This window comes from Rhincodon typus, chromosome 5, assembly GCF_021869965.1.
Source record: "Rhincodon typus isolate 14 chromosome 5, sRhiTyp1.1, whole genome shotgun sequence".
In the NCBI taxonomy this organism is placed as follows: domain Eukaryota; kingdom Metazoa; phylum Chordata; class Chondrichthyes; order Orectolobiformes; family Rhincodontidae; genus Rhincodon; species Rhincodon typus.
The window spans coordinates 94,861,137-94,884,820 of NC_063336.1; the positions used below are offsets into that span (position 1 = coordinate 94,861,137).

At 39.1% G+C, this 23,684-nt stretch overlaps 1 protein-coding gene across 1 annotated transcript in view; it reads right to left on the reverse strand.

Annotated features, from left to right (window-relative positions):
* Positions 1-23,684, reverse strand: part of arhgef10 (Rho guanine nucleotide exchange factor (GEF) 10) — a 175,267-nt gene that overhangs the window by 51,303 nt on the left and 100,280 nt on the right. Inside the window, exons 10-15 of the mRNA XM_048597102.1 lie at positions 23,336-23,448; positions 22,123-22,200; positions 21,238-21,417; positions 16,588-16,704; positions 12,934-13,026; positions 10,723-10,893 (exon numbers count right to left, since the gene is read on the reverse strand). Of these exons, the coding sequence (XP_048453059.1) occupies positions 10,723-10,893; positions 12,934-13,026; positions 16,588-16,704; positions 21,238-21,417; positions 22,123-22,200; positions 23,336-23,448 (752 nt within the window). The remainder of the gene's footprint in view (positions 1-10,722; positions 10,894-12,933; positions 13,027-16,587; positions 16,705-21,237; positions 21,418-22,122; positions 22,201-23,335; positions 23,449-23,684) is intronic.

Consider the following 23,684-nt stretch of genomic DNA (forward strand, 5'->3'; position numbering starts at 1 on the left):
TATTCCCTTGTTTCAGTGAAAGGGAAATTGACCATATTGTATCATGGTGAGACGATATGTTGCAACCCTAATATTCATCACTGCCAAAAAGTAAAATTACCCTAAAATAAAACAAAGCACTGCAGATGTCAGAGATCTGAAACAAAAAACAGAAATTGCTGGAGAAACTCAGCAGGTCTAGCAGCATTTGAGTTGGCCACTCTCCATCAGAACAGTTCTGACGAAGAGTCACTGGACTCGAAATGTTAACTCTGCTATCTTCCCACAGATACTGCCAGACCTGCTGAGTTTCTCCAGCAATTTCTGTTTTTGATTAATATTAACCTATTTTCTCCAAAGACACAATTAGTTGCCTCACAAATCTATTTAAATGATCTGCTTCATCAGCTTTATCTTCTTTTTTTCTACAAGTTAACTAGAAATTTCATTATAAAGAAACTACTGTAACTGCTTAGGATCTAGGAACATGAAATAGGGATAAGGAAAAGGTCAATAGCCTGTTGAGCCTGTCCTGTCACTCAGTGTGACCATGACCATTACATGAAAGAATTTCCTAGCTCAATGAACAAAGATTGATACACAAACAGTATACCCATTTGGAATTCATGGACATCGTCTTTATCTCATCTGTGCAAACTTGGCTGAAGAACAAGTAAGTAACCACATCATGAACAAAAGACATCCACTTGGCTTCCCCTATAAAAGTTTTCTCAGTTTAAAGTTACGTTGTCCATTATATGAACCATTTGACATTAAGGAGATTTTTTTTCCCAAGTCTGCGTAGTGAATCGCCTACAGAATTGTGAAAGCTTTGATGAGATTGCCTCAATCTAATCCCCACTTCAACAAGAACAAGCTCATTATCCATGATATTCCTTCAAACATTAGTGTTGCAGATTACCAGTTTCATTTTGGTTGTTTTCCACTGTGTTAAAGACAACAACATTCCAGCTATAATTAGATGCTCAGAATTGAATAAAATGTACCACATTTAAAGTAATAGCCCAGATTTTGCAAGGGTTTCAGACACCAAATGGTGATTAATTGCCATTATGATGCTTCTGAATCTGACTGCAACTTTACTTACAAGCGCAGAGTAATGTTGGAATTCTGATATTACAGTCTGCCACTTGCTACTCTGCCATAGGTTATGCTTTCAATCCCATCCCTTAATCTCCTTGAAGCCTTTAATTTGGCTGGTGTGGTGAGAACATACACTTTTTCGCTCTCTGTTTGAAACCCCATATAAAAGACACATCCTGTTCAATCAAATGTAGTGTGATTTTAAAACAGTGATCGGAGAAATAACTCTATTTGAACAAAAGATCCAACGCCAAAAAATTAATTTACTAATTTTGTACTACTGTTAAATGTAATCATTAAAATAAATGACTACATTTTTAAATTAAAACCTCAAAATAATTTTGCAACAATATTTATTGTAGCTTCTACTTTTGCCTGTGCATGTATGTCCCATTCTTTGTTTGTTGCATGTAGTCCTAAACAAAATGATTGGATTTTAGTGCTCTTCAATCCCTGATAGACTGTCAATGAGAATTCTTGAATGTGATTTGCTTCTCGGACAGCTTGATAACATGACTGCAGCTTCACACTGGGAATGCCAATTAAGTAATGCTGAAACCCACAGCATGTCAGGACAGGTCATATTCTCACCACAGGGACTGATACACCTCCCAGTGAGTTTTAATCTGAGATCAAGTCTGATCAAGCAAGTGCCTGGGCTTCACTGCTGACTTCAGAATCATAACACAGAAAGGGCATGCCTTGTACTTTTCATACAAGGATTCTTCTCAAATAATCATTTTTTTTTTAAATGATTCCTGTTGATCCCTAAATTTTGTCCACAGCTTCACATTTGGCAGGCTCTTGGATAATCTGAATTCTCCTGTCATGTAGCTTCAGGCATTTCTGCTAACTCCATCTCCAGCAGTTTAGAGTGTTAAATGTCTAAGCTGAAGCAGTTGTGTAAAAATTGCTGCAAATCTTTTGACATAACCTTTTTTTTTAAATCAGAATTTCAGGTTTCTTTTCACTCCCAAATTTCCGGACAAAAAAAGCTGAATGGTGAAAACAATAAAGATTTAAATGGTAAAACATCACGCAGCAATGGGGCAGTGATTTAGGAAGTGTAGTAAGGAGAGATGCAAAACATTTGGTAGAAGTATTGTGTTTTGAGAAGGTTTTTAAAAGGTATGTCAGAGAGAAGATGCAGAGGAATATGTAGATGGGGTCCTCACGATTAGAAACTAAGGAATTGAAAGTACATTCAGAAAACACTTCATGGGTTAAATGATTTGTGATGTAGAAATAATATTCAATGTTTTTACAAGAACTCTCAATATTGGGTGGTTAGATATATTATAGTATTTTCTTTTCATTCAGTCCAGTAAGAAACCAGATGGAATAAATGACTTCACAACGCAGAAGTCAATCCATGAGCGACACAAAGCTTGTGGTGTCTGTTTCACGTTGATATGTTGAAACGCAAACATACTTTTCCAGCAGTTCACAATTTTTCCAGGTCACGCATCAGTTTGGGCTCAGATTGTAATACTATTGCCAAGTTTTGAAATCAACAAAGGCCACAAATGATTTCCCATGCAGATCTCAACTCTTTGAATATTTAAAAATTACAAATATCTTCTGCAAAACATTTCTGTCAGTTAAAAACTTGCATATTGTCCATCTAGCACTCATTAATCAACTACCAGCAATTAGATAATGTAAAAATGAAACTATCACAACATGCGGAAATACTGAGAAGTAGGCAGCAGGGTAGCAAGAATAACAGTGGATCATGTTAAACATGTATAAATTGTACAACTACACCTATATGCTACAAATATGTATATTGATAGTTGGCATATGGTTTTCCAACCATTTGTTTAAATGAGCAAAAAATTGTGTGCTGGAGTCAAGCCTCCAAAGCTTGGTAGCTGTGCAGAAGAGGAATCTTTGTGCTTTACTGGAAGATCATCTGAGGGAAATTCAAAGGAGATTGTATTGTATAACAGAGAAGAGCTTGGATGATGAACAATGAACATTGGGACTGATAAATACTAGGTCATTAGTTAAAATAAATATTTAAATATAGTTTTTTGATTAAAATTGTCTGAAAATCTAGGGAATGGGCAGAGATCTATTAAACCAACTCCGTGCTCTAGAAGCTATACATCATGAATGAAGGCCTCATTTATGAGATTTATTCCTAACTTTCATGCCTTCTGATTTAATTTACTGCAGCAGTATGAATACACTCATTAGATCCTAGCTGGCTTCCTGCTGAATGTAAAGGGCAACATCTATTCAGATTTTCTATTTAAACATATAATTGATCTATTCCTTGATGCCCTATTTCCCAATGTACTGGAACTGGCATGGATGGGGTGGGCTAGAAGAGGCATCACATCGGGTGATACCTAAAATCAGGTGCCAACCAATGAAAGACCTACAGCTTGAGTCAGAAGGTCAAATTCCATCCCAAAATGACAAGTACATAATTTGGCTGGAACTTCCACACTTAACTGGAGTGCTGTGACTTTCTAATTAAACATTAACGAGGCCTACATATATATCATTTCTCATGAATACGAGAAATCTGATGGTACTCCGAGAAGAGAAAAGAGATTCTCCCTGGCCCACACTTTTTTTCCCCTCAATGAGCACTCTTAAAAATAGATGAGCAGGTCATTTAACATGCTGTTAGAGATCCTGTGTATGAATTATTTTACAATAGTGACTAAAAAATAACAGTGATGTGGCACATTAGATATCTCAAGTTTATGAGGCATACTTTAAGTTCTTTGTTTTTACATCAAATGATAGGGGTGATTTTAATCTTTCATCAGATGTGGGTATCACTGGGCGGGCCAGCATTTGTCATTGATTCCTAATCACCTTTGAATTGATTGGTCTCTAGATAACTTCAGAGGTCAGTTAAGAGCCAAACACATTCTGTGGATCTGGAGCCAGTCACTCATTAGCAAACCAGGTAAAGATGACAAATTTCCACTCCTCGAGGACTAGATAGCTTCTAACAGCATTCCACATTGTCAGAGTAGCTTTTTTTCACATTTCCAAAATTTATTGAATTCAAATTTCACCATCTGCTGTGATGGGATTTGAATCTATGTCCCAAGACCATAAGATCGGGGCTTTGGATAACTAGTCCAAAGCCACTGGCTCGTATTGTATAGGAGGCAAGTGCCAGGTTGAAAGAATGGCAATCCAACTGTCAGCACAGCAAGCAAGATCCAATATTGGGTCAGGCCACAGATTGTAAAAATGTCCATCTGATGCTGCTCTTTTACAAGTGGGAAGCTGCAGGATTTCTCTGACTCGGCTGGGAAATGAAAAGGTAGAAATCAGATAATGGACTGGTTGTCAAAGGCCTATCTGTCACGGAGGACTAGAGATTTAGGGGAATCCGAAGAAAGAAAGTGGGGTTAGGAGAGAGGCACAGCTTCCAAGAGAGAATGGAGGCTAAGGGAGGGGCAAATAGCTTAACAGGTCTCAAAGGAAAACAAAAAATAGTATGAATTAGTGAAAGAAAAGGAATTAAGTATTTAATAAGAAAGCCACAGTATTTCTTATAATGTGAACAGCAGATGTAACAGAGAAAGTGGTGGCAAGGTTGAGCATACTTCACACTGGGCAGCTGAATAACAGGAAACTGTTCCTGGTCACTGTGAATATCAATCCTATTAAAAGCACCATCTGCTGGCATCATAGGGGAAGGTAATTCCACATAGAATACACTGTACAGCACAGGAACACAGACTGTTCAATCCAATTCATCAGTGCCAGTGTTTAGGATTCACATAAGCCATCTCCCACCCTACTTCATCTAACTGTATCAGCTACAAATATGGGAATATTCCTCTAAACTAAAGTTTCAAAAAAGCATGACTCCTATAGTTGTTAAGGTGTTATTGTGGATGGCAATGTCTATACTAAGTAGCTCACAAAGCAGGGATCCGGCAGTGTGGTAGATGCTAGTTTATTGGAGATAAAAGCAGTGAGCTAGTAATTATCTGAAATGTTCCTCAGCACTAAGCGAAGCAGACAGGCAGCACTGGCTTCTGGCAAGGAATTGCTCACAGGATAAATCCATCAGCCAGGATGAATGTCAGCACTGTCTGTCAAAACTAACTTACACCATTTTCCTAGCTTACCAATATTCATAAATCAATGAGGCACTGCATTGTTGCAATAACCGCTGAAAGCATCCAAACTCTACCGATGCGAATACTCCTTCTGTACTGTGTGCAAGGTGGCTATGCAGCGATCTGGAATGTGCAAAAAACAGGTTGCTGCATACAATAAGAAAAAAATACAGTAAATATTGGCAGTATTTTCTTCTTTAAGAACAACCAAATCTGCATCATTCATTCAAGCAGTGAGAGGGGAAAGACTTAAAAGGGGCAACTTTTTCACGCAGAGGGTGGTGCGTGTATGGAATGAGCTACCAGAGGAGGTGGTGGGGACTGGTACAATTACAACATTCAAAAGCATCTGGATGGGTATATGAATTGGAAGGGGTTAGAGGGATATGGGTCAAATGGGACTAGATTAATTCAGGATATCTGGTCGGCAGGGACAAACTGGACTGAAGGGTCTGATTCTGCGCTGTATATCTCTATGATTCTAAGCCCTGTCTGCCATCTCAGGTGGACATAAATATCCCATGGAACGGCTCTTTGAAGGAGACCAGGAGAACTCCCTCTGGGATCAAAGCCAATCTTGTTCTTTCAACCAACATGACTAAAACAGGTACGATCAGTTACTTTGTTGCTTTTGTCAGACTTTACTGGATGCAAATTGTCAGCTTACATTACAGTTGTGACTATATTGCAGAAATATTTTGTGCTCTAAAGGACTTTGTGATGATCTGTGGTTGTGAAAATCACTTTATAATGGCAAGTAAGGGGTCAGTGAGCTCAGTTAGCTGGGCACTGGTCTGTGATACAGAGAGATGCCAAAAGTGTATTTCAATTTCTGCACTGGTTGAGGTTTCCATGAAGGCCCTACCTGAACCAAGGTGACCTCCAGATTAAACCCCACCTGTCATCTCTCTCCAAATGAGAGAACAAATCTTCGGTCCTCTGGGACTATGGTGACTTTAACTAAAATGGCAAGACTTTCTTTCCATCATCTCTGCGACATTGATATTGATTAAATCAGTACTGCTGTTGTATATTTCAACAATAGCTTCATTTTGACACCACTTTTTGGTAGTGCTGCCTCTCGGGATCTCTCCAATGACAGTGCACTCAAACTCAAATTTGAAGGAATGATATGGCATTTTCACTAAAGAAAAACAATATTCTATTTCGGCGACAACAGCCTTTCATTTTGTGTCATGGACAGACATTAGGAATCTCATGCTACCATGATCTGTGTGACTAACACATATAGTCTTCTTAGTATGATTTAAGCAGCTGTTAATTTGTAGAAGCTGAGCAGATGGTTTCACTCTCATTAATCCAGTTATTTGCTAACTCAAAGATACGCTAATTTGTTTTAAATTGACAGAAATGTGTGGACACTGCCAGCAGCTGTAATATTTACAACATGATACGACTTACACAGAGGGAATATACATAGGAAGAAGACAGATTCATTTTTCATTTGTGTAAATAATAAGTGAAATTAGAATAAGGTGAGATTCACTTCCTAACATGTAGTTTGCTTCTGCTAAAATGTTTTTAGTACCTTGTATTAAATTCACAACAACTCAAAATCCAGTTTAACTTGTTCTTACCATATAAAATAAAGGCATTTTCACGTCTTGTAAGCATCAGCTTTCGACACAAGTATATTTATACACACCAACTTGTTAGAATATTCAGAGATATTCCATCTCCTCCTAGTTTTACTTTTGAAAGCAACACTTAAAGGTTCTTTTCGTATAGAGTGGGTCGAACGAAAGAATAAGCAGAGCCAATCATAACAACTACATTCATTTTGGGCTGTAGCCATGTTGTGTTTTCACTGCTTAGTACCATGTTTTATTCCCTATATTGGGGTGTCCTGATAACTGGAAGATGAGGGCTTTGAACTTTCGATCCAGATTCTGGAACTATCCTTCGATGAGACCTTTACAATATGTTTTCAACAATGCTAGCAAGACCATGTTTATTGGCTGACTTCACATGCACTGAGATGGTGGTTGTGGACCTTCTCCTTAAACCACTGTAGTCTGTATACTGGTCCTGCTCCCATTCTAATGTTAGGTAGGAAATCCTGAGATTTTCATTGACCAGGGTGAAGGAATGCTAATACATATCCACAGCAGGATGATGTACAATCTAGAAGTGATGATGATCTCACGATTCTGCTTTTCTTGTCTGACCTCTTGGCTGTGGTCATGTGGTGAGGAGGTGCTGACTAATTAAAGTTTATCATATTGCTTTCGTGTATCCCAAGGATGGTACTTACTGCATGGACAATGCACTGATGAATGGGAATACATATTAAGCCAAGTGGTACAGGCACAAATGAAGCTTGAACTTTTTTGCACTTATGCTTATCTAGACATGGTGATTACCACAATTGTAATGTTTAAAGAAGGAGGTAAGTCAATTCCATTGTAAAAGACTCAGTCTTTAGCCTGCTTTATTAACCACACTGTTGCCATGGCTGACCCCACAAATGATAGGGAATGATGCTGAAAGTCAGAGATTTCACTTGTTGGAGATGGTCATAGCTCAGGACTGATGCACCACTTGTCAGTCCAAGCCTGGATGTTTCCCAGCTTCTGGTGTGGGCTGGAAAAGACTGCTTGTGTGTCACAAGAGTTGTGAATGGAGCTGAACATTTCAGAACCATCAGCAAGTATCCTCACTCTCAGCAAGGTAGGGAAAGTAAGTTAACAATGGTTAGGCTGAGGATATTATCCTGAATGACCCCTGCAGAGCATTGACAATAAGTGTCCTGTAATCACAACCATCTTCCTTTCATCAGTTATGGCCCTAGATATTGTAACACTTTCTTCTTGGCTCTTTCAATTCCCAGTTCTACTAGAATTTCTTGACAATACATTGGCTAAAAGTTATTTAGACATCATGCCCTCTCTGGCAGATGGAAACCATTTATTGTAGAAATCACCAGTTACTAAACTGCTGAGATGGAATTCTGTTTGCATTTCCTGCAAAGTTTAACGTGTCCTTTTGAGTAAGTGTGAATGGAAACCTATTCAAAGTTGGCAGGATCCTTCACTAAGTTTGTTCTCACGTTGCCACTGGAATCCATCACTATTTCAATTACAACCCTCAGTGGAAGACGCTTTGGCTTTCCTTCCAGAATGCTCTAATGGGAAGAGGGGTCAGGATTAAAAGAGGAAGAGATTTTTTGACATTTCCTCGTAGAGTCGTTGGAGACGAAAGGTTTGGGTCTCCCCAACCCAGACTACACTCCTCCAGCCTGAGCCTCCCTATGACCTGTCTCAGCATCAGGGACAGCAGCAGTTTTCAGACCCCCAAACTTCACCTCCTTCTTGCCAGCCAGCTGGCACTTATTGATTTCAAGCAGGAGTCAGAGCTGTGCAGATATAAAAAATTACCTGCGCTCACATTGGATTTACCACAAACTACATTTCCCCGATTTCCAACCAGAATTAAAATCTCGCTTTAATCTACCTACGAGGCAATTAATTGGAAATCAGGACGTGTCCTGATTACAGATTTACTATTTCTACACTGGCAATTGGTTCTGAGGCTGGATCTGCTTACTTGTTGACAGCATGAGCTGGACTTAACATCCAGTGTAAAGCCAGCAATCCGGATCTCTTTCAAACTTATCTGCCCAATTTCAAGTGAAACTCATTACAGTCCTTCCTGAAGAATCTCTGCCACATAGGGCATTGGCCTGCTGGCTTCTCCCCAGACCACCGCGATGCTGCTGCAAACTGAAATTTGTTCTGCCCACCACCTAGATCCCAACATGGGCAAGAAACATCCCAGGCATTTAAAAGTAAGGTACCCAACACTGCAAATGTAACATCGGAAAGCAGATAACCTTCAGAAAAGGGGGGATTTGGACTTGATTTGGCGCAAATGTTGCAGTGAGATAGAGGGAGACTTTCAAAAAGTGAGCACAGACAAGATGGCTTCCTTCTATGTTAATTGATCTATGAATCCTCTGACTCTGGAATGCCCAGCATTTGCTCAGCTCCAGCACATAATTCCAGAGCTCGGGATCTGATGGTCCTGGAGCGAAAGATTGAATCAGTGCAATGGATAACTTGACGAGTTGTATTCTGGGTGATACAGCCTGCCATCGCCTGTTCTTTTCTCCTCCTTTGGAGCTGCTGGCCCACTAAAAGACTATAAGATATTAAGACCATCATGAAAGGTTCTTAATGGAAGTCAACAATGGAAGTATGCATTAAAATGCAATAGGCATGACTCTTCGATAATTATTACCAATAATACAACACTAATTGTAAGGAAGCGGCAGTGAGTAAATATCAGTAGAGGTAAGAGGCATTCACTTCCAAGCTGTGTCCCAAGTTGTCAGGTTATTTTTCCCCCAATAGTCAATACAGTTGTTCAGTTGAGTTTATTATTGACGTGACTGGATTTGACGGTGCTGCAGTCTTTATATGATCTGTCAGACACATCTTATGTGTGTGTCTAAGTGATTTTTATAGAAGCTTCAAACAGAAATAACTTTGCATTTACAGGCTACCTTTCACAACTTCACATAAAAATGCTTTTTAGCTCCTGAAGTACTTTTGCAGTCAATGTTATACTGTAAGGAATTCTGGCAGCCAATTTATTGCACTTAACAAGATTCACATACACAAGGATTGGGATGAAATTGAATTTGTGGGTGCTACAAGGGCCTTTAAAGTTCTGAAATAGAGTTAGTGGCGCAGACACACATTTCCAATGTAAACTGTGCGTGATAACATATTCATAAAGGGGTTAGTGGTACCAGAAATAGGCAGAGTAAGCTGATCATGGCATCAATCGGTAGATAACGGAGATACAATCTGACTTTTGTTTCAAATACATTTTTTCCAAATTTCAACTTGTTTCCTCACACTCTATGAATGTTCAGTCCAATTAGTTTCTTTCATATTTTTGTTTAAAAAAACTCATAGCTCATTAATTTCTTGCCATAAGAATTACACTAGCAATACCAATAATTAATGAATAAAAATTTTAAACATTTGAAACATATAAAGTCCACGATTGAGAATGAAGAGTTTAAAGAAGATTGGCGAATCTCCAAAGAGGGATAAACCAACATGAATGATTGAGGAGTCAGGTTAAATGGATGGTAGTAGAGGGCTGGGAAACAAGACAAGCATCAAGACCAATGATTTATTTCCCTGGTCCTGTTCATAATCATCACCACCGCCTCCGACGAAAATAACCAAAATTCATTTACATTACTGAAACTGCTAAGGTCCAGCCAATTTATAAAGCCAGTTTTTATCCAGGCAGCAAATTAAAAATCAGTTCTTTTCCACTATCCTAGCTCTTAAATATTATACTGCATCTGTACAACATCTGACATCCACTGGAAAATGTTGGAATTGCACTGGTCTCACTCAACAGGTTTGGCTGTCAAAACTCCAAATTCATTCATTTGTATGTTCTACATTTGGCTCACCTAACAATAATTTCTAAAATTTCTTTTAACAGGGCTGATGCAATTATTATTTTCAAAAATGGAAGCAGCAAATTCTACCTTATTCAAGTAACGCTCATTCATTGCTTTTGCGATCTGCTTCATCTCACGGCGTTGGTCTGCTTCCCGTTTCTGTTCGTTTAAATACTCCGCTAATGTTTCAAGCTCAGTGAGAGCCATCTGAAGAGGTAGTCTATCAGGGTGTCCCTTTGGAGTGTTCTTTAGCATGTCCTGAGAAAACATACATTTATCTCATCAATTGGAGAAAAGGGGATCGAGAGAGGGAGAGAGATTTAAGGTCATCCCAGATTAAGTTTTTATTAAATCATTGTCCAAACTATAAAAATTTGATTTTTTTGTCAACATTGATGGCAGTCAACAAGTAAGCAACATTTATTATTGAGAAAAATTTATTAAACAAATTAAACAAGTATCGCCTTAACAGAAGTGACTGAAAGCACAGGTCACTAGCAGATTGAAGAATCTAAACTCAAAGGAAATAGTATGTAGTCATGGCCAGCAAGGTGACAACATCAGTAAGGGGGAATTGAACACGTGTCCATCACGCATCATGCAGGTATGCTAAAGCATTATTCAACCATCCTCCCCTCGCAATATTTTTCCATCCTAGTTTCAGATCATCTCCAAATACAGCAGGAAAATTTTCATTTTTAACAACCACACATGACTTTTTTTTGGTTGAATTGGAATCCACATTATAGGAGGGATGTGATAGCACTAGAGAGGGTGCAGAAGAGATTTACCTGGATACTGCCTGGCCTGGAAAGTTTCAGCCATGAAGAGAGATTGATCAGACTGGGTTGTTTTTCTTGGATTTGAGGAGACTGAGGGAGAACATGATTGAAATGTATCCAATTAAGACACACATAGATAGGGTAGACAGGAAGAAACTGTTCCCTTAATGGAGGAATCAATGATCGGGGACACAGATTTACAGTAAGGGACTGGAGGTTTGGAGGGAATGTAAGGAAAAACATTTTCACGCAGAGAATAGTGGGAACTGGAACTCTAATGCCTGTAAAAGTGGTAGAGGCAGAAGCCTTCATAACATTTGATAAGTGTTTGGTGTGCATTTGCAATGCCAAGGCATACAGGACTATGGGCCAAGCGCTGGAAAACGGGATTAGAATAGTTACAGATGCTACCAGAAGGTTGCAGGAACAGCAACTCATATTCCGCTTGGGAACGCTGCAGCCCAATGGTATCAATGTGGACTTCACAAGCTTCAAAATCTCCCCTCCCCCTACCACATCCCAAAACCAGCCCAGCTCGTCCCTGCCTCCCTAACCTGTCCTTCCTCCCACCTATCCCCTCCTCCCACCTCAAGCCCCACCCCCATCTCCTACTTACTAACCTCATCTCGCCCCTTTGACCTGTCCATCCTCCCTGGACTGACCTATGTCCTCCCTACCTCCCCACCTACACTCACCTTTACTGGCTCCATCCCCACCTCTTTGACCTGTCTGTCTCCTCTCCACCTATCTTCTCCTCTATCCATCTTCTATCCGCCTCCCCCTCTCTCCCTATTTATTTCAGAACCCCCTTCCCCTCCCCCATTTCTGAAGGAGGGTCTAGGCCCGAAACGTGAGCCTTCCTGCTCCTCTGATGCTGCTTGGCCTGCTGTGTTCATCCAGCTCTACACCTTGTATATCTTCGAATAGTTAGATGTTGTTTTTGAGCAGTACAGACTCAATGGGCCTTTTCCTTTGCTATAGACCTCTATGACTATGCATTATGCTACTGACCTTGGGACTACATGGAAACTTTTCAAACTCATTTCATAGGGGGATACAAAGAGCGTAATGTCAGTATTTTGGGCAAGATTTGAACTCAGATCATTATAAAATTGTATTTACAAAATTACAAAATCCTTTTGTTTGTTTTTTTTTTACATGTAGACAGCACGAGATTCAGGAATTCTCTCTAATGTTTTGCAGACTTCTTCTGTCGCTACTCCAATCATAAACGCTCACATTTATGGAATGACTGATGCTTCTACCAATTTTCAAATAGTATTCTGAAGTTAACATCTCTTCCAGTTCCAACTGATTCACCAAGACTCTATATCAATTAAACAGCAGTAAGACAATGGATCTATGGATGCTTATCATCTGTGATGGAGAAACTACTTTCAGGATGATGAAAATACTCATGTAACTTATTCCTAAGCTCCGATCCCAAGACATTGGCAGTAAATAAACAATTTTGCAATCCATATCTCAACAAATGCATCCAGATGAATATATTTACCTGTAGCAAAAGAATGAACTGTGGAAAACGTTGAATTGGCTTCATCATTAGTCCGTACAATGTAATGCGATCAGAACTTGACTCATGGCATTGCTGGGGAGAAACATGACACGCTAAGTGCGGCAAGTAGATACCACATGGCGAGTTTGGTCACAGAAAGTTCAATTAAGGTATTTTTAAAACATTAAACCTTTTAACTGCTTTAAAATAATTACTGCTTGCTTACAATTTATTAAGACATGATGCATTCATTAAAATATTAGGCATGCAAACAAGGCAATGAGAATCCTTTCCAGGACAGCTTGGGTGCTAGATGACCCGGAGACTAATTCCAAGGTGTCACAGCGCTACTAAGATGTGGTGTTATATATTGTTTTCAATACATCATTGCTTGGTGCATCAGCTTTGATTTAGGGATGAGATGAAAGTATCAACTTCAGGGAATTTTCACTTGAGATGTGGATAAAACATTGGCCAGACCACAACCGGAGTACTGTATACAGTTCTGCAGCTGCGAAGGTTGACAGGAAACCTGATAGGGAAATGCAACAAAAACAGAAGTTGCTGGAAAGGCTCAGCAGGTCTGGCATTATCTGTGAAGAAAAAAAATCAGAATTAACGTTCCGGGTCCGGTGACCCTTCCTCAGAGATATGCAAGATAACAACATTCCGTGATAAAGAGGATAGGAAAGCACCTTTTCCATTATTAGAGGACTCGATAACAAATGGGCATGGATTTAAGGTAAGAAGGAGGTGGCTAAGAGGAGAGTTGAGGAGAATTCTTTTCACTTAGAAGATGGTGAGAATTTGTAACTCACTGCCTGCAAGGGTAGTGGAGTTTTAAACTCTCGCAACACCTAAGCAGTATTTAGATATTCACGCCTCCGGGGCTATGAGCCAAAAATGAAAAATAGGATTAGTATAGTCAACTCTTTGTTGGCCAGCATGGACACAGTGGGGAGAATGGCATCCTTTTGTGCTGTAAATGTACACGAGTCTATGTGCGGGGAGTGACGGCCGATCTAGGAATACTCCAGAGACTGCAGGAGCTTTTGAAAGGAATTTCCCACATTCCAGGGAAAACAGAATTTTGGATTCTCTTCCACAATATCTCGATCCACAAAACCTGCATTTTGAAGAGCAGCTGGGATGGCAAGTTGAAGAGTACCCCTGTCATCAGTTCACTGAGACAGGGTTGCAGTTCGGTGAAAACTAAAGGTTTTCTGATGTTGACACTAGGAGAGTCAAGAGGTGTTCGTGGAAGGTCTGATATGAATGTATAGCTGAACATCAACAGCAACTATTACAATCATGCTTGGAAACATAGATGGGAGCAGAAAATGCAAAGAATTGGGAACACCTTATTGCACTATCCCTGGTCTTGCTACAACTACAGGGATCCAGTTACGCAGTGGATCTCATCCAATTCAGCAGATTACCACTCAGGCAGTGACTGTGAAATTTTATCCTGATAAATTCCAAGTTTAATCATAACTGATGCTTCTGTTAACTTGTCACAGGTAAAGACAGCAAACAAGTAGCAGCTCTGGAGTTGTCAGATAGGACTGTATTATTCTTTTAATCAATATGGTTAGTTAAACAATGGACTATGGAGTTTGGATTGACAGGGTCTGGACTTGAGCCAAGTGTCTTCCAATAGGTCCAACACTTTAACTAAGTCACAGATGAAGGGGCAAAGTAAAGAACAACAATCTGTTGTATGTTCCAGGCAATGATCAAGCAACACCTAGAAGCAGCTATGTTACCCAGCATCTCAATCAAGAAACAGTGCAAACATTGCAGAAAATAAACAGCTGAACAATGTCAAATAGTTTAAAGAAATTAAGTTTGCTCAATTTTGACTAATGTAAAAAAGGTGAATTGTGTGTGTAAGCACCCTCAATAACTTGAGCTAATTAGCTGTGGACAAAATTGACAGTTTACAGATCAAGCTACTGTAAAGCATAGCCAGTGTTTCCACAGATAAGGAAATCAGCACCAAGAGTAGAGGTCATTTTTTTTCTTATTCTCATGTTCCAAATGGTTTTTCCCCACTCCAACTGCTTTAGAACTAATTTTTGGTTCAGCGACACTTGATAGGATTTAAGAAGATTCCCATTCATATGCAACTCATTCGTTTCCAAACATTTCACAATTTGCAGAATTCTCTTCTGGATTATTTGGGATCCTCAGAAGGGCTATGGGTGCTTTCTAATACTTTAAGGCAAGAACTCAGCACTCATTCAAGGTAAATATAGGGATCATAATGGAGGTAAACTACGGGGGTCAGAGGGCAATTATAATTGATTTTCACTTAATGGCTACAGTTCAACAGAATACAACATTAAATGGCTGAGTTTTTAATAATGTTCTGGCCTGTAACAAAGAATTAACTGTGGAGCAAAATAAACATCTACAGGTTTAATATATTATTGTATAATCTCCCAAATAGATAATGATTAAAATCAACAGTTACAGTAGTTACTATGACACAGTTGGTTACATAAGTAATAGGCTGAGAACCACGGTTTGGGGGCATAGCTCTTGTAGGTTACTAGTGCTGCAACATAAGCCTAAACTAGTGTATCAGAGAACATGATTCAAATCCAGCTATGGCAGTTTGCCAATTTGGGTTCAGTTACAAAATTCTGGTTTTAACAGACTGATGTCAGGACAAGTGACGAGGAATTTGTTCAATCTGTTGCCACAATCCAACTCATCACTAATGGCTGACTGCAGTCAAAGTCATCTGCTCTCTGAAGTGTTCAAGCTTGCCACTCTAGCGTACCAATAATACCTTCTCAAGGGCAGCTAGGGATGAGCCACAAATGCCAGTTTTACCAGCTGTGCTCACTTTCAGAAATTAAATAAAAATATATGTCTGAAATTAGTAGAGAGGTCATTACTCTACACCACCAAGATAGGAGCTCTCTGAAATCACAATTCAAAACTGTATAGTATACTTTTACATGAAATGTATAGTCAAGAGGATGCAAGGGCTGTGCTTATTTTGACCAGATACAGTACACCCTATAGAACATGTTTAAAATAACACTTTCCTTCAGTGGCAAACACCGTGCAGCAAAATAAAATTAAATACATTACTTCCATTTAAAAGCATCTTTACAATGCAGTATAGCTTGGGAAAGCACTTCACAATTGAGGAAAAGACCAAAACAGGTGCGAGAAGATAATGAATTGGTAATTATGGTCACAAGATAGAGGGGTGCAATGTTCCAGTGTATTGGGGGAATAATAGATGGATACTGCACTTCATTAGCTCATTGCATTATCAATCCAACTGGTAAATACATTTACATGTTGTTGTTGCCTTTTTTCTTTTTTATATTTCTCTTGCTGTGGATCAGCAGCATTCTTTATACGTGGCCAAATTTGGATGGACTACAAACAAGTCTTATCCTTATTCAATATTTACCTATATGGACTTTTTCCCTCGGACTTCAGAGCAGAACTCAGGAGTGAGACCTTGATGAATTTTATCTTCTCTAAATTGGAGATATGTACCATCATGATAAAATTGGGTACAAATCACGAGACCTTCCTGTTTGCCATTGTAACAACTCAAAGTGTGTGACTTGAGGTTAATATTTACAAAGGAAACAACATTTTACTTTTAGAAAATGATTAACTTACTTTCAAAAATTCCAGAAAGGCAGGTTTGCTGGCACACACTTTCTTAATTATTCCCATGGCAGTACTAAAATTGTTTACATATTCACTATACGCATCAAGCACCATTGACTTAGAAAACTGAAAGAGAAATAAAATGACAGCTTTGAAAATCTTACACAATAGTTTCTGAAGTAACTCAGCACTTTAAAATCTAAATTTTACTTGATAAATGAATACCAAGTTTGTTTATCTTCCAACACAGGAGGATTTCTCTTCAACAGAGTTTTGTTTTCATATGTTTGAGTGAATTTAGCTTGGAGAAACACTGCTAATCCTTTCACTCTGTGACTGATCTGAGTTTCAAGCACAAAGAATTTTCATTCTGAAAGGTATATTTAAAAAGGGGTAAAGTTCAAATTGAGATTTTGCAGAAATATGCATAAGCAAACACTGAACGATGGGAGCTTTCTCACATCATTTCACCAGACTGTCCATTCATTTTTGCTGACTAAACAGATTTTGCAATTGTATCTCATGGATATTTCAGCTATAGGAATAGAAGGCCACAAATCTGAATGCTGCCATTATATTTGTAAAAATTACCTGCAGGAATTTAGAATATTGAACAATCTCCTTGAAGTAATTGACCTATTCAAATTCAACCAAGCAGCTGAAATTAAAATTTTCATTCAATTATCAACATTCATTTTTTAAAAATTGTTTTGAATTTCATTACAGTTGGTGAGATACAGTTAATGGAAGAATGGCAGATGGCATGAAACCGCCGCTACAAATTCTTCCAGAAAATCTTATTGACATTTTGTAAAGGTGTTCAGATTTATTATTTTACACAATAATAGAAAAGGAATGGTTTTTGTGTTGCATTGCCTCCAAAACATTCTGCCACCACTTTCCAAATTCTCTCCCATTAAGCGCAATGGTTTTTCAATCACTTGATTCTCACATTCTATAATATGTCCTCCTTATTTCAGTAACTTTCCTTTTTCCTCCTGTTTAACTTATCAAACATCCATTAGAAAATATAGCACTTGTATTTACTGGTGTTGCCAATTATGTTTTATCCAGTGCTGTTAATACTCTGTGCCCCTACTAGTCTCTCCACATTATGGTGCAAGTGGCATTCATGCTACCCAAGTGCAAAGCAATGGTTATCTCCAACAAGAGAAAAATATAACCCATCTCCCTTGACATTCAAAGCTATTACCATCACTGAGTGCCCCACTTTCAACATCCTAGGAGTTAACATTGACCAGAAAGTGAACTGAACTGAACCACTCACGTAACTACTGTGGCTCTAAGAATTCTGTGGTGAGTAGCTCTTCTCCTCCTCCAAAGCTTAATGGGAGAGAATTTGGAAACTGGTGGCAGAATATTTTGAAGGCAGTGCAACACAAAAAGACACAAGTAAGGATTGTGATAGAATACTTCCCACCTGCCTGCTCCGATAACACTCAAGAAGCTCAATATGAAACAGAAGAAAGCAACCCTTGATTAGAACCCCATCCAAATTTTATATCATTCCCTCCATCACTGATGCACAGTGGCAGGAGAGTGTACCATCTACAGGATTCACTGCAATAACTCACAGAAATTCCTTTGACAGCACTTTCCAAACCTGTCATCTCTACAAATTTTAAGGACAAGGGCAGCAGATGCATAGAAACTTCACCAATGCAAGTTCCCCTCAAAGTCACACATCATCCTGACCAGGTTTATCACCATTCCTTCGTAGGTGTTGGCTTAAAATCCTGCAGCTCTTCCTTATTGCATTGTGGTGTACCTACATCATACGAACTGCAGTGATTCAAGATGCTGGGTCACTAACACCTTTGCAAGGACAATTAGGAATGGGCAACAAATGGTGTAACCTCTCCAATGACTCCCACATCCCATAAATAAAGAAAATTGGCCTGTACGTAGAGTTATTTCAGTCAACATGATTTTAAAATATATTAAATACATCACAACACTGCCATTACAATTTAATACAGTGAAAATAAAATCTAATTCTGGTCATTTAAAAGAGGGCAAGTCTTGCAAGGTATATTTTACAAACAATTATATTAACTAAATATCCCTCTTCAAATTTATACAACTGTGAATATAATACTGTGTAAAACTAATTAGATTCTATGAAAACAATTTTTCTATGTGGTAGCAGCAACAGTTTCAGGTAGGACTTTGGATCTGTGTAGTCCACATATCTAATGTATATTATTGGTAGGCACATCACAAATAATCCTGAATTCCATTTAGATATATTTAATATCAACCTGTTCAGAGATGGGTTTATACATCTCGGGAGCATGTGGGACTTGGGCCTGGATCACCTGGCTCAGAGACAGGGGCATTACCACTGTGCCACAGGAGCCCGTCTGAATTTGATCTAGGGATTTTCTAATCAACATGTTTAGGGATGATATTATACAAAAATAGAGCAGGTGTGACTTGAACTGGGGCCTCGTGGCCCAGAGGTAGGAGCACTACCACTGTGCCACAAGATGCCTCTGAATTTGATCTATTTTCTTTTTTTACATCTAGACATGCTATCACATACAAGTGAGTGACTTTCCTACCACCAAAATCTTTGTTTTTTTTTAAAATAAGCTACTAATCACCACCAGTAATCACCCGTGTAGCGAGTTTAAATATTTACAAGCAAAGCCCATTATTGGTAATGCGAACCACCAAGATTAAGGGGGAGGGGATGTAGGGAGAGAAGGAACAGACTAAATCAAAATGGAGTTCAAGGGTAGATAAAGCACTGTATCGCCCATGGCGCCCACCTCTTTAAAGACATCGAGAGCATTGATGGGCACCACGTGCTCAATCTCCACAGACACCGAGGCATAAACGTAACCGTGGAAGAACGACAGACTGTCAACAGATATGACCCCCTCCACAGCCCTCTGCCTGGATCTGTTTATAGCCAGCTTGGCCAGGCCCAGGAGCAGACCCATGAGGAGATCCTCCAACCTGTCCACACACTTAAACACTGGGTGCCCAAAGGTCAGCAGTGTCGGGCTGAAGTGCAACCAAAAGACTTTTCAAATAACTAAGAACTTATCTACGTGGTACATGGACTCCGCAGCACCCAAGAACCAACTCTTGACATTTTCCTAATCAATCTCTTCAGAGATGTTGTGACAGACCTCTGGAGTAGATGGGAATTGAACCTAGGCCTTCTGGTTCAGATGTAGGAAAATTACTACTGGGCCACAAGATGCCTCTGAATTTGATCTATTGTTAAGTCATTAATCTGATGGAGCTGTTGACATTCCAATATTTCGTACCCCTCCCTAAATGCCCTCAAGATTGTTGTAAGCCACAATCATATGGATATATTTTCACAGTGCTGAGAAGGGGAGGGATTCTAAGATTTTGAGCCTGTGTTAGTGAAGGAACATAAACAAAGTTACACCTTTGGGTAGCGTGTAACTTTGAGGGAATGTGCAGGTGGTAGTGTTTCCTTGTGCCTTTTACCCCTATCCTTCTGATTGCGAGGGGCCACAGGTTTGGAAGAAATTATTGAAGAAGCTTTGTGGAATTGTTAAATGGCATTTTGTAGACAATTTGCATTATAGACATGGTGTGCTGGTGGCAGAAGGAAGGGAGTGAACTTGTAAATTGGTGTTTGCATGCCAATCAAGTCAGCTGCTTTGTCCTGAACCATGGAGAACTTCTCAACTGTTAATAGAGCTGTGCTTACTGAGGCAAGTATGAGTATCCTATCCCACTTCTGTGCCTTGGGCAAGGCTTTGGTGAATTAGGAATGAGTCATGGCAATAGAACATCCAGTTTCTGACTTTTTATAACCACAGTATGTGTGTACTTGTCCCTGTTAAGTTTCTGGTCGCTCCAACAATAATGGTGAGGGTTTTGATGACAATAAAGGCAATGAATGCTTTGCACTTGAGTGGTGTGAACATTAATTGTCGCACATCAGCCTAAGTCTGAATATTGTTCCGATCTGGCTGGATGTGGGAAAGGACTGTACAATTAGCTGAGTAGTTGTGAATGTAATTGAAGATTGTGTAATCCACTGAACATTCTCACTTGATTGATGGGTTTACTGTTGTCACGTACCAAGATACAGTGAAAAGTGTTGTTTTGCGTGCTATACAAGCAGATCGTACCATATAAAGTGCATCACAATGGCAGAACTGAATGCAGCATACAGTATTACAGGTGCAGAGAGAGATCAGAATTAACACTTGAGAAGTCCTTGAAATATTCTGATAACAGCAGGGAAGAAGCTATTCTTGAATCTGTTTGTACATGTATTCAAACTTCTATAATCTTCTGCCCGACGGAAGAGGGTGGAATAAAGTATAACCGAGGTGGGAAGGGTCTTTGATCGCGTTGGTTGCTTTTCCGAGGCAGCAGAAAGTCCAACTTTCTGTTACATCAAATCTAACTTGTACAAATACTTCCAAATTTTATACAACTGTTTCATGTCCGTCCACCCCCATCTCCAATTCCACCCGGCATCAGGAGACAGATCAGCACAAGCTAGACACCTTTACTCAATCATCTCCTTTACAGAAAAACATTTTTCTGTACTTTATACAAATTCCTTTCTGAACAAACTCTCCCAGGATCCCAGACTCTGGATTCACAATCATCATGGATTTTTATTCAAAGACTTACTGAGGCAACAAAGACATCTCCAATCATTTCAACTGAGTCCCACTCAGTCACACGACTAGCTAAGGCAATCTGGAACAGGGAATGGCACTGAAGAATCTCCTTTATTCGATAAAACACTATTTTCAATTTCCTTTCACTTAATAGCTTCGGATCCATTTCCAAAAGAGGTTTCTCATAATGCTGTGCAGAGAGGAAAACAAAATCAAACTGGTGTCACTTTTTCCAAACATGATTTCACAAACGTTCCCAGTCTGTGTAGATTAGTACCATACGCTAATGGGGAATATTTCACAGCCTCTCCCAGCTGACACATTTGAAGGTTTGGTGGAGGCACATGAAACAGGACAGGTGCCAAGCTTGATGCGTTCTTGACTCTGAGTTGTCCTTCAGATTACAGTGGACAGGTAAAGCATCAGATAGCCCAACCACCCTTAGGCTTATTAAGTGTCCTTAGAAGTGGTCAATCAATAGACGTTTAAAGGCTTAATTTGGCCCCTCATTAATATCTGACGTGGCCGGGACAAACAGGATGGAGGCGAGCACACTACAACTTCATCTCAGGTGAACAGGTCGGAACAATGGGTACTTCCTTTGAGGGTTTCCCTACATTCCCACCACCACAGACCTCCAAATCCAAACTTCCAAATTGATTCCCACCTATTTGTCAGATCAATCTTTCCAGTGAGACTGTGTTCTTGCAATGACTCCCAGGTCACCACTTCACGAGAACGGTTAGTTCAGCAGCAAGGAGGTATTGTGGCAAAAATTGTGAATAGATGAGAGGTTCCAAAAATTTGTTTTTTTCTTTTTAAAATATTTCTGGTTGTCAGGGTGACCCAAAATACACTAACAGAATCCAGTAGTTTTCTTTGTGCTCTGACTTACCTCTAGAATTCGCTTCAATGCATCCATATAACTCTTCTCACTTTCAACTACTGACCCAAGAATATATCGTCTGACAACCTGTTTCAAAAACAGATTTTACTCTCAAGTTAGCCAGAATTCACAAAAACTAATTTCAAGAATGTAGACTGGATTATATTATAATCTAGTATTAAAACACAAGTCCAAATGCCACAATATGTGATACAACAAGGTGCAGAGCTGGATGAACACAGCAGGCCAGGCAGCATCAGAGGAGCAGGAAAGCTGATGTTTCGGGTCTGGACCCTTCTTCAGAAATGACGCCACAATATGTGAACTGCTTTTAAAAGATTGAAGCTACCCATCAAACCGATGAAATATATAATAATAAGAAACTTCTATTTTTAAACAAATACAAGTTTTGAAGTTTTGACACAAGGCTGGATCATTTGAGAAATATCAATTGTCACATAAATCCATAAATTTCAAGTATAGGTTTTTAGAAAGAGATCAAAATAATTTTCACGGGGTAGATCCCACGCTACGAGTGACAGATGATTTTAATTTTGAAAGGTAATTCTTAAAGCAGAGAAAACATCAAGATACTTGTCATAGATACAATCTCTCATTCTTTAAATGCTGTTGATAAGTCACTGCAGTATTAACTAAATAGTTAAACTTTCACTAAACCCGAGGGGCTGCATATCAATAAAGAAGGTTCTATTGGAAAACATTACACTTCTAAAATGTCTCGCAAATAAGGAATTTAAACATCACACAACTTAAGTAAATGTAGAGTACTTACTTTAAGCTATAGTTTGTATAAATTCCATCTTATTCCAAACAAGATGGTCCCTTTCACCTACACGTCTATTATCCTATACTATCCATTTTCCTCCTCTTTCTGTCAGTAATTTCTTGTTCAGTTTATGAGATTGTTTAAAAAAATAAATAGTATTAAATAAAATCAGAGTGGATCTCCCCTGGTTGTACTGTACAGATACATTTTATGTTTTAACACAACACTGGAAAACATAGCAAGAAAACCTGCTACATTCCAGAGAATTCTAGCAGTGTCATAATTGAATCAGTAAATCACAGAATGCACATGTAGTTCAACAACCATGCCCCAGAAGATGAAGATGCAATGCACTTCTCACATGTTGTAGCTTTTTTTGCCATTTTGGAACACAGAGTTCAGACTCAGAAACCACCCAAGCTCACAAACATGTACCTGCTGCTGTGTCAAACCCTCTGGCATTGGTGTCATTACTGGCTCTGGATGTTTGCAGTCAACGTCAATGAACAGATTCTGTTCTTCCTCTTCCAGACACCCAAACCTGTGATCTATGGACAAAAGATGCAAATACAGATCAGCAATGGCGTATCTCAATGGGCAGTAAATATTGGTTCGACAGGGTGGAAATGGTGTGACAAATTGGTGCCTTTGCAGATGCAGCAAGAAATCTGTCTGACTCCTGGAGAACTGAAATGTTTCTCATCTCATTCTCAAATACCATGGCTTTTCTATACAAGAAATTTCTTTATCATAGAGTTACATTTAAAACTGATCACGCATTGAA